General features: G+C 34.2%; 1 protein-coding gene across 4 annotated transcripts in view; it reads right to left on the bottom strand.

Moving 5' to 3' along the window:
• Positions 1–12,827, bottom strand: part of MAP3K7 (mitogen-activated protein kinase kinase kinase 7) — a gene marked incomplete at both ends in the record, with an annotated part of 56,076 nt that overhangs the window by 21,840 nt on the left and 21,409 nt on the right. For 2 of the 4 annotated variants that reach the window (XM_084227903.1, XM_084227905.1), the window contains 5 exons: positions 5,637–5,717; positions 8,350–8,479; positions 9,105–9,235; positions 11,239–11,320; positions 12,597–12,727. In XM_084227903.1, the coding sequence (XP_084084029.1) occupies positions 5,637–5,717; positions 8,350–8,479; positions 9,105–9,235; positions 11,239–11,320; positions 12,597–12,727 (555 nt within the window). The remainder of the gene's footprint in view (positions 1–5,636; positions 5,718–8,349; positions 8,480–9,104; positions 9,236–11,238; positions 11,321–12,596; positions 12,728–12,827) is intronic. The other 2 variants (XM_084227904.1, XM_084227906.1) reach the window with 1 other exon arrangement.

Here is a 12,827-nt window from a genome sequence, read left to right as displayed (position 1 = left end):
CCCGCGCTTCTGACTGTACCCAGTGCATGTATAAACCAACCAACCAAACAAACAAATAACAAATAAATAAATAAATAAGACATGCCTCTAGAAAATTAAAAAAAAAAAAATAAATAAAAATAGTACATGTGACAGAAAATCCTTTTTGGTCAAAGCATTTGCAGGGTAAGGTAAAAAGTATCAGGCTTTTCTGCCCTCCCATTAGGACAGATGATGGAACCCTGTGGTCCTGAATGCATGCCTGATGGTGGGCACCTGGAGTAGGGTGTGGGCATAGTTAGATGGCATTCACCTGGGCTAAGACTGGGCTTATAAGGGCAGTGTCACGGGGACGCCAGCAGAAGCCGAGACAGAAGTAGAACAAGCAGAAGCCGAAAGAAGAGAAGCAGAGAGAACTGAGAACACAGAGTGAGGATTTGCTGGGGGCTGGGAGGACTGCCAGCCTCCTGGCCCCCCAGCACCCCTGCCTGCTGTGTACCTGGTAAATCCCAATAAAAGCCTGCAAAAGCCACTGAGGGCTACAGGACTCCTCCTTTACCTGGTCTGCTTTACCTGGCTTTTAGGATCAGAAAACCTGTTCAGTTGCCTGTCCTAACCTTACAGCATTCTAGCACTTCAAAATGTTATGCCATATTATTTTAGGCTTAGAAGTAACAAAAGGCATACTGAAGCACCACTTATAAAGTTCTCATATAGAAGCACATTAAGGCAGTGCTCATCTACAGAACAGATGATTGAATTTTCAAGTGTTTAAAATAAACTTAAGCATTATGATTTGGTCTGAATTTAAAAATATAGAAGTACTGATAAAGCTAAATATAAATATTCTATAAAACTTTCCAATTTAGCCTATTTTTAAAAATAAAATTTATAATTACAATAGTCATAATATCAGTATTTGGAAAAAGTTGCTTTTGTAAATCACATTTTGGAAGTTTATTTCATTTTTACAGTGATAATCTGGTATAAATTATGTACAAGCAATTTTATATTAGAAAAGGAGGAATTCAGAAGACTAATGTTTCAATTAAATCTCCTACAGGTGGTATGTATATTACAGTACTTTATTCCCAGTGGATTTCAAAATGCATTATAATCACAGTTGATTTTCTTAAGTGCTGTAACTACTCATTCAAGGAGTCCCAGAATAGGACTGCTGATCTTTCTTGATAACCTATGCTACAGTAATGAAGAAAATTTGCATCTTACCTACTCAGTCCCTTCCTCTATGTTTTATGGCTATTGTTCCTATTCTGTAACTTTTGGGCCTTTTACCTGTTCATCTTTGACATTTAAATTTTTTAAGGAAAAGCAAAAGTTAGGCATTCTTCTATAACAGGTTATTGTAGAATGCATTATATAGTGCCACAATTCATAATTACTATTATATTTGAATATCTGAACTAAAGATGGTGGAAAAACAGACCACTGAAATCTTGGATAATAAAAATTAAACACAGGAAAGTCAAGAAAACCCATCATGAAAGAACCAAATAAAAAAAGATCTATGTTCTTACTAAAGCATTAGAGGGACAAAATGAGAATAACTTAAAAGCAATCCAATAATCTGCCACCAATTCTTTTTTCTTAAGCAACATAATTTAAAATGACTGGGAAGGAAGGAGATAAAGTAAGACTGAGCTTTTAAAACATCAATTTTTATAAAAAAATATAAAAAAAGCCTACTTTCCTCAAAGTTCACTTATTGCCTTATAATTTTCAATAAAAAAAGATTAACAAAATCTTGGGTCAAATTGCTTAAATCATGGGCAAGAAACTAAAATACACACACACACACACACACACACACACCTATATATATATATAAATAGATATATATCTTATCTGGTAATAAGGAGCCAGATTGATCTACAGCTAGCTCACTCTTTAAGGGCAAGTGAACAGGGAACGTAGACAAGAGGGTTGCCCACACCAAAATGTGCCAATAATTCTTCAGAGCCAGGGTAAATGTAGAAGAGATGTAAGAAATTGTACAGTTTGATCTACGGGAAGGCCTGAGGTGTTAAAGGTCCATTTTTGCTTGACTCAATTCATATAATGGATGAATATTATTAGTCATAGGTTGCTAGCTCTTTCTTATTTGAATGATGGCATAGTAAATCATAATGCTGAATTCAGAGCAAACATAAAACAAGATTTGAATTTGTCTACCTAAGACTAGATGTATTTAAAAAAGACTAGATGTATTTAAAAAAATTCTTTACAGTAATTTTATAGTAATAGTGTCTGTATTTAAAATTTTTCAAACTTGGTATGTTTTTTAAAAGATGCATGAAGCAACAAAATTTAGAAAAGATACATCTGTACATGTAAAATTTTTGTGATGGGCCTCCCTGGTGGCGCAAGGGGTTAAGCACCGCACTATGGGCAATCCGCAGCCACTGCAGCACGAGTTCGATCCCTGGCTGGCCAGAGAGCAACCCACATGGCGCAGCAGACCTCTCCTGTTGTACCTGCTGCTTCCCTCAACAGTGTACTTCGGTCAATCTGCCTGTTCTGTTCCCCACTCTGTCTCTGGTGAATCCTCTCACCCTCTGCATCTCTGGCCTGTACCCCAGCTCTTGTATGCATAAATAAACAAATCTTTAAAAAAAATAAAATTTTTGTGATGATTAAAGGAATGCTTTTATTAAAAGAGGCAGTTCATTTCCAAGAAGTACGTCAGGCCCAGTACCCTGCAAGTAGCCAAAGGAGAGTATTACCGAAACTACTTTACTGAAAGTAAAGCTATGTGTCAAAAATCACTTACAAGTGAAAACTGATGCTAATTAGTACCCAAACAGTATTAATAAGTATCTGTAATAACACAGAGCTTGTGGGAAGTCTATTTTGAGGAAAAAAAATTCTAGAGGGTGTTAAGAAATTTGTGGAATTAAATACCATCCTTTATAATTAAAGTGGCTCAAGACATCTGAGATATTCTTAGAAATATTTATTTCAAAAATATGATCTAGGAACACATATTCAGTTTTTATGTCCAACTGTTTCACTTCCAGTGCTTGCATTCTTTTAAAAGAAAGTGAAATTGATGTTTTGATATCTGGGAAAAAGCCAAAAATGATTAATTAAATGTATGTCAATACTATTTCCAATACAGTACAGTATTTTGTACAGTATTTATTGTTCTGTCATTTAAGGACAGAATTAAGGTTTCCTGATTTCATATGTTTTAATGTTGTAAAAGAGGTCTCCTGGCAGAAATGTTCTCCTAACTGGGACACTGAAGAGAAATATGGCAGAATTACTCTCTCATCCCTGACTCAAACTGAACTGTACAAAATGGATGTGATTTGAGTCAGTCTAAGATCCAGGCTGGGTGTCTTGCTGTGTGACTCTGGGAAAACCATTCAATATCAGATCTAAATTCTTCATCTGTAGAATGGCTATAATTTTATTTGATAACCTAATTACAAAATTATTAGGAAGCTCAATAAAGATGATGCATTTTTAAACTACTTACAGCCCACAAAGAGCACCTAACCAGGGCTTCTCGCTTGATGCTGTTAACATTTTGTGCTGGGTAATTCTTGATTGTGGTACATTTTAGGAGAGTTAGCAGCACCCTGGCTTATGCCTATTATATAGTAGTAGCACCTGCCAGTTATGACAACCAAAAGTTTCCAAATGTCTCCAGGGGCACAAATTGTGACCCTGGTTCAGAACCATGAAGACTGTCCTTTTCTCTCCCTCATTATCCTGTACTGGCTATATACCTTCTGTGTGTATGCAGATGCTATGTGTATATATGCACTTGTGCATGTTTGTTCTCAATGCTCACTCATTAGACCAGGATTGATTATACTACTTTGGGTAAACTGGGACAAAAGGGACATTGATATGGTGAAGTTTAGATAAAACTGGATTTTAGTGGAATTTAATTTACTATATACACATGATTTTCACTGTCGCACAACTGAAACTTATATAATGTCACTGCAATTAAAAAAAAACAAAAAAGAATATACTGTCATTTGCTTAAATTTTCTTGATTCCTTCAAATATTTAAGATAATCACGCTCAGCAGTATATACGTTAAATATTACCACTTCCCCAATAAGGGTATTATTCCTTTGAACATAATATCTTTCAGCACAGAAGTAAAAAATACTAAATCCTTTATTAACTTCAAAAGTTGCCCACAGCTCAATAAATGAAATTACTATGTGAGAGCTGGGCTAACTCTATTCTCTGAACAGCCACTGTAACAATGTTATGAACTACTTTGCTAACATAATAAAAATGCTGCAAAATAAATTGAGTTTGTATAGCTAAAATAATGGTCCCTAAGAATTGCATAATTTATATATTTGTGTCCTACTTCTGAGTTACTGGAGTTCAATAATGGGTTGTTCATTGATTTAAAAAGCATTTATTAAACACTATTATGTGAAGCATTTAGTCAGACACTGCTGATAACAACTGGTAATAAGAAAACTATGGTCACCACCTTCAGAATTTTCAGTTTACTAGAGGAGAAAAGAACAACTAGGTATTCAACTACAATAGAGTACTATGCTAAAATCACAATCACTGGCTGAGTACACAGTGCTAAAGAACTGAGTCAAATCACACCCATGAATGGGTGTAGGAAAAACTATGGTGATGGATCACGGGTGCTATGGTGGTGGGAGAACTATGGGGACTACACCCGAGAGGAGACGTCAAATAATGTCTACTACGTTTCCAAGAGGAGAAGTCAAATAATGTCCAAAAATTAACAATGATGTAAGAAGAAAAAAGTACTTCACCTATAAATAAACTAAAAAAAGTGTATTTTTCATATCAAATTTCTTTAGGGAAAAGGTTGGGGGAAATCTAAAGAAGAGGGGTAAATATACAATCATTTTGATAATGATATATCTCTAATCCCAGATGTCATATTCACCTTTTATTCAAAAATGGTGATTTATATTCATCTGTGAAATGATCACTATATGAAATAAAAGCAATTTACCAGGTTGAGACAATTAAGTACCATGTGTGAATTAGGTATAAAAATTGCAATTTGCAAAAAAAACTCTGCTGATATTACACAAGAATCAGAATTGACCACGATTCTGTGGCAAGATACCCTGCAAGACAGCACATCTCATTTAGTTTTATTTTGTTTCTATTTTAGAGGTTAAGACAAAACGGTATTTAGCAACTGTTTTCTCAATTTCCTATTTCACTTGCTACCAACAGAAAGAGGTTGGGATAGAAAGCCTAGAAGAAGCCCACAAAAGTAGTAACAAAAGAAGGAAAGGAGCCAAGGATAACAAATATTTTTAAATTGTTTCCTCTTTCTGCTGGTTGGAAAAAAAGTCTGCGTTCAGCTCACCTACTCATTTAAAAGATGAGAGGAAGTTGGTAGAATTCTGGGCTGGTATTCTTCCTTCTGTGAAAAGGTTTACACTGCCTTCTATTATACTCTCACCATTGGAGATTGGAGGCATCATGTCAAACCCGCTTCAGTGTAGACAAATGTATAGTTTTCAATATGTCTCCCTACTTACTGCATGCAAGGTATCTATTTTCATGTCCTACAAAAATTGGAGCAAGAAGCATTTTATAAGTACCAGGGATCATTATTCCGGTTCCACAGCTATTAGACCAACTCAGGTGGTCTATGATACCTGATATGACGATCTCAGGGACATCCAGAATGTTGCCAAATGAAGCGGTTTTACGGTGACCCCGTTTAGGCTTGGAATAGGCTGCAAAAATACATATATACAGTATACATGCAAACAACCACAAATAGGAACACAGAAAACGATTAACTACAAAAACAGAATAATATTCAAATAGTTATGTTAATAACACTTCATGCAGGATGACATGCAGAACTATCTCTAACTTTTCATCCATGCTTAGAAGAGGCATGATTAAGGAGCAAACAACTACCAATATAGATGTTTCACATACTGGCTTTAATTAGCAGAAAAAAAATTTGGACAAAGACACACAAAGCTGCAGGGTAATGAAGAAGCTAAATTTCAAACATGTTTATAGAAAATCTACCTAAATGAAACCACTGATAGGCGATGAGGATGGGTCGGACGACAGTGGGAAGGAAGAAAGGCGTTAACAAGAAATAAGTTGCCATATACCTTTTAATTACACAAACATATGAATATATATGTTCAAGTTACTTGTTCCTTGAAGTGTGCTATACATTGAAGTTCAGTGATTAAATAATTACTGAATCAAAGTACGAAATGTCTATGTTTTTATAAATATTTATACCTACTTCTAATAGACTATTAACTGTAGCTTCCAAAGTTTAGGGTACAGTTCCATTCAACATAAATAGTATTGAACAGATGGAGTACAAGGACCTTTCAAAGTAAACTAAAAATCTGAGTTCACTAAGTGTACTAAAAATCTGAATCATGTAAAATTCAGGGGATGCTCAACAGCGTCTGTAATATACTTAGGCAGAAAAATGATAGTGGAATTGATATGTATGTGGTTATCTTTAATTTTGGAAATAACCACTTCCATAAAGTAGTAGTCAGTCCTTTACTAGCAAGCTGTATTAGCAAAGATATAAAATTATAATAATACTTTTCTGTTTTAGGGGAACAGTTAGTATTTGGCAGAACTATTTTCAATAATATCCCCGAAGTGGAAAAGGTTCCCCAAAGTGTGAGGGGATGTTCCTGTATACATAGCTCATTAGACACTAGACTAAAAAAGTCCTCACTCAACAGAAACACTTGTGACTCATGGACACCAGAAAATTTGTCAGTGGCTGGTGACCTTCATTTAACTCTTTAATTTCTAAAGATGCACCTGTGTGGCAGAAGACTGCTAGTCCCCAGTCAGATCTAGTCTTTTCTTCCTTCTTAACAACAGGGTTCTGACTTAGGACAGCAAGGTTCCCACATTAGAGACTGCAGGATTTTTCTGTCCCAGAACCACAATCTGACCATCATACTACGGCCAAAGACATTTATGTGGGCGTTCTCAGGAGGGAATTCTGGGGAAGAGCTTTCCTTGAAAGAACTTGGGCATATGCCTTTTTGTGCTTCCTCTAATTTTTCCTTCCGGCTGCCTAGATAGTGGATATGACAATCAAAACTCTAAGAGTCATTTTGGAGCACAAGTAACCTTGAGGATAAAAGCTATATAATAGGGATTGTGACACCAAGTAAAAGGAGTTCAACTGCTTAATCATCATGGAGCATACCTCCAAATTTGTTTACATGTGAATAAGTTTATGTGCTATACACAAGGCTATTTTGATATTCTGCCATATCTAACTGATTCTAATGCTAACTGATAAAAATCAGTGATCATGATTAATTAAAGACAAGTATAGTATAAAGTCCTCTGGATAGTTCCCTCTGAAAAAAGCTCCATACAAAATGAAAATATTCTACTTAGGAAAAAAATGACCCAAAACCAAAACCAAAAACAACCAAAATAAACCCTAAAAGACTTGGTTAGCTAAGTTAAAAAAATACATATGCAAATACACATGTATACACATATATAGTTAAAAGACTAAAGGTAAATACACAAAAATGTTAAGTGTTTATCTCTGAATTGGGCAATTATGGAAGATTTTTTTTGTTTGGTTGTTTACATTCCCACCTTTTCCACATAGAAACATACTTAGTTTTATAATCAGCTCCCCTCCACCTCTGGGGCAGTCAGAAAGAGAACAAATTAAACCAGCATTACTAAAATCAAACCTGGTTAGAAAAAGAGACTGTCAGTTTCCTCATGTAACAAGCTCATGTAATGGCTTTTGTACTGATCAGTTCTTCCATAATTAATCATTCAAGAACTGACAAAATGGAATTTAAATGCCAGCTTTTCCAAGATTGAATAAAATGACCATGATCTTTTATTTTACAATTAAATGAATTAGCCACAGCAAATTTAGCTACTTTTGCCACTAGAAGGAGGAATAGACAGTAAGGCCAATTCATATTTAGATCTGGAGTGTACTTTTTTGTTAACTTCAAAACAAAATAATTGCTATCATTTGAGTTCAGCACAAGGTTCTAGTAGAATCACCCAAAATCCTCCAAAACATTCTGGTTTTGCCAAATTTCAATTTCTCAATTAGATTTGCAGCTCAAGCCTGAGCTGAAAGAATTACATTTGATAAAGTCTATAATTAGGAAGGCATATTTTATGAAACGAATAATTTTATAAGTCATACCTTCCTTACTTGGAATTTGAGATGTATAAATTACTGCTAGAAGCTTAAAAAGTATATTTTAAGTCTACTACCTTCTTTAAAAAAATTGAGAAACAAACCCGTGACATTCCTACTCCTGAAAAACTGTCACTACCATTCCCCTCCTTCTTACCCTTTTAGTTCCTTTTTACCTGTGGTTGCAGCAATCCTGGCTTCTATTTCAGACATGTCAGCACTCATTCTTTTGCCCTCGGAGGTTGGGGGCAAGCTCTCTATGCTGCTCCCACGGGAAGCTCCCAAGCTTAAACGTCCAGATTCACTCTGTTAAAATTACAGGTTAATTTGAATTACTGAAGCACTTTAGATTAAAAATCCTCAGCAGCCTAGAAGGAGGAAAACACTAAATGGGATTCTTAAAGATTTTGCTCTGCTCTAAAAGAAGAGGGCAAAGGAAGCTGCAGGGTAAGAGGGAGAAAGCTGCAGATACTGGCCTTTAGGAAAGGGCATTCACTGGAACCAGAAGTTAAGTGCCCCAATTATTAGTTAATCTAAATGCCTCAGGTTAGATGAATAAAATCCTGAAAATATTTTAAATGAATAATAATAAGAAATATAATAAATTAAACAACATGAAATGACAGATTTAGGACAAGTCCTTTAAGTAAAAAATATTCATTTTACATTTTAATTATCAACCATTAAAGTTAGGAATCATCATAGGGAGGAAATCAAGGAATTGGCAAAGGTAACAATCATTAGAACAGAAAATAATTTGGCAATAAATGGTAGGATAATCTCACTCTGTGTCTCCTATTTTTAAGTTCATCTGTCTGCTTCAGGAACAAGATTTAAGATTTATATAATGCAAGATGAAAATCACTTTCAGTTAGTATATTATGTCTACTGGTAAGGTACCATATGATTCTTTCTTAATAACAAAACAAACCTGCTGCTTTGCCTGATTTTTCAACAATTTTGATTCCAAGCGTTTAATAGTATCATTTGTGGCAGGAACTTGCTCCATATTAGTGTCACTTTTGTTACTGGTATTTGTAGAAGCGATGTCCATGAACGAGCCTAGGAAAACAGAAATATTTGACTATAGGCTGGAAATAACATAAATGCTTCATTCAATAATATGCAACTTAAATTCTTTTTTAAAGTAGAATAAGATTTTTAGATATAAAATCAGATTTTTCTAGTTAATAAGAACACCAAAATCAACCAATTTTAAATGAAATTTTAGCAGAGCACAAAAAAGGAACTAAAATGCCTAAATAGTCTTCTAATAGTCAAAGATGACTTTAAGGTTCTTTGAGTGAGTAGAATGGAGAGGCTATGTAGGAAAGACCAGAGGAGTGAGCATGAAGGGTACACCAGGAGTTCAATTTGGAAAATAGATTTGAGTTCCTCCTAGCAATCAAGCAGGTATAATAATCTTCCCTTACTTGCAGTTTCAGTTACATACAATCAACCACAGTTGAAAGTATTATGTACAATAAAATTTTTTGAAAAAGGCTATATTTATATAACTTGCATATACTGTAGTATATTATTATAATTGCTCTACTTCACTAATTAATGTTACTAATCCCTTACTGTGCCTAATTTGCAACTCTTATGTTTGGTATGAATGTACAAGAAAAACTATCTGTATCCACTGGGGAGTCCAGGGATATATAATCCCAGATAAGTGGGGACACTACTGAGGTTGGATATATGAGTATGGAAGTCAGCTCTGGGATAGAGCATAACCTCAGCAAATTGATGGTATAAAATGCCACTACATTGGATAAGATTACCAAGCATTGAGTGTAGGTAAGTGAAGAGGCCAAACGATTTTGAGTTCCAGGCACTCTTATATTTAGAGGCTGGAGTGAGGATGAAAAACCATCAAAGGAAACCACTGAAACAGTTTCCAGAGACATGAGATGAAACTCAGACTTGTATGGTTTCCTGGAGACCAACTCAAAAAAGTGCTTAAGAAGGACAGAGTAATGAATTAATTGTGTCAAATGCTGAGAGTCAAAACAAATAAGAACTGAATACCATTCATTCAGATTCAGTAATATGGAGATAACTGGTGAGCTTGACAAGAGCAATTCTGGAGTAGTAGTATAATGAGAGTGAATGGAATGGAAGCTAGAAGCTAGAGAACACAAATACAGCTATATACACTCTGGGAATGATCGCAGTAGAAAGGTTGAAACTGATGACACAGAAACAAAGGGAAGAAATGGTGGCAAAGTGGAAGGAGGAAGGAAGGAGGACCGTACAGAAGTTAGGGTCAGTGAGAAGATGGAAGGATGAGGCAACAAGGAGAGGGTTTAGCAGTTGAAGTAAATAATGGAATTTTAGAGAAGTTCACTTTAGAATTCAGAGCAACTCAAAAAAATTTCAGTAAAATTGGAGCTATCTTGCTAAGTAGTATCAGCTTAAAAAATTATTTTTAATGTGGGGGTAATAGGCTAGGAAAAATAAAATTTAAATATGGGATAAATATGTGTATGTCTGCCTATATAACATTTACTTCTTAATGAAATGCTTAAAATGCCATATATTTTGAAAATTACTTTTTCTAAATTAGGGAATTATTTCTGCTTTCTTTTTTGATGACCACAATTTATGGATACCACTACTACTTCATATATTAGAAATTGAAGAAGTTTAAATCAAAACACACTTTCTTAAATAGGATTCTCTGTAGAAAAACTAAAATCTAGGCTATTCATGATGAGAATTATGTGGTTATACCTACTTACAATTTCTTGTGCTTTTTCAGTAGTATCTACATAAAAACTATTTTTTAAATAAAGAATGACATTCACTCTTAAAATATCCAATTTTAAAATCTATAACTACGCAAAAATTCCAAGACTTGGAAATCTGTCCTCAGTAGCTTTTTAATCTGGATACCTTCATGACAAATGACGCACCTGGAAACTCAAATTGTAGTCAATCAATATGAAATTAAAATGTAAATGAGGACATCATTCATTGCTTCTTGATTATAATTTCATGGGAATAGAGACAAAAAAAAAAAAAAATCAGGCTATCAGTTTTCCAAACTATCCACTTACCTGTACTGGTGGCAGAGTTGCTCTGTCCTTCATCTGAATACTGATAAGGGTAGTGTAATGGCTCATCTGCTCCTGGAAAGTACTATATATAAAAAAGTAAATCACAATTTAAAATTTCTTTAACACAAATGAAATCCTTCTAAACTAATTTTAGGGAGTGTATTTGAACTATTTCCTTGTTGCAGAATTTGAATGTAGCAAAGAGGCTGCTTTATTTTCCCTAAGGTATACTAAATTTGTAAATACCTAATTTTTTTCACTAAGATGACAAGAGTGCAATCTTTTGAATTTCAACTGTGTTCAGTGCCATGTATCTACTTAAGTGTCTATTTCACACAGAACCTAGATAGTCATGAAGAAAACAGCAAATATTTCCCTAGAGGAACATAGGAAATAACAATTTATACATCTCATGTATAATAGACTACCAAGATTAAGTTTTCTTATGAACATACATTTATGCTCTAAGATTCTTTATATAACTGGTGCCCAAATACAATGGTAAACCTTAATCAGATTAGTTCAAGCTAGCTTGCTAAATTGTTGTCAGTATGAATAATCTAAATCTTTGGCTATTTGGGAAGTCATTTATTCTCTATTTAAGGAGACTAAAAATCTTTTCCAGTAGGCAAATTGTTCTAAAACTCAGGAAATTTCACTAGTACACAGACTTCTTAAAATCAAAGTATTACTTGAAACATTTTGTCTCTATAATAGAAAAACAAGAGTCCTAAAATTTATCAAATCATTCTAAAAGTGACTTAGAGGCTATGAAATTTTGATAATTTAAAAAGGGTCTTCTAAACTCAAAAATTCCATAAATCCTATAAGTTTAACTTTTAAATGGCAAATAAAAAGCTGAAAATATGCAAGAAAAATGATAAAGGTAAAAATCACTTAAATAAAGGTGTCTGAGACTACGACTTCTCTATTGTCCTGCATAAATGACTGCTTGATGAAGATCTGTACTAAAGAAAAATTATGATTCAGTTTAGTAAATTTTAGAGTCATAAAATATCTAAGTTCTATAAAACAGAGTTCATCTAATTTAGCTTCTCTCACATTGGAGATGAGGCAACAAGCCCAAAAACAAACACAACTGTCCACTAAGTTAAGCAGGAGGAAAATGCAAATCCAGAAACCTTATCTGGCCATTTTTTTCTACTATAAAGGACAAGACTTTTCAAAATCGAGTTTCCTCCTCTGACTATATGAGTAATAAACACCCATCCTAACTTAGAAAATACAGAAAAATATAAAGCAGAAAATAGTAATAATGTCCCCTTTAAGTGAAAACCTAATTAAAAATCTTTATCAAGTTCCTTTAAACCCAAAACCCCTCAAATAAAGGATTATACCCGCATCAAGTGAGTCATTATTTTCACAATTTCCTCCATTGAAGGGCGCTGAGAAGGATCTTTAGACCAGCAACGAGTCATCAGACTTTCAATGGGCTTAGGTAAATTTTTGATGAGTGGTGGTCGAGTACCTATAATTAAAAATTAGAGGGGGGAAAGAATGATGTAATTTTTTAAATGTATCTCCAAAGCAGTATTTATTTTACAGATGGTGTAATTTAAGATCTTTTG

The sequence above is a fragment of the Talpa europaea genome (assembly GCF_964194135.1).
Source record: "Talpa europaea genome assembly, chromosome: 2".
Taxonomy (NCBI): domain Eukaryota; kingdom Metazoa; phylum Chordata; class Mammalia; order Eulipotyphla; family Talpidae; genus Talpa; species Talpa europaea.
The sequence above is the reverse complement of the archived record's forward strand: the minus strand, read 5'-3'. Positions and strand labels throughout refer to the sequence as shown.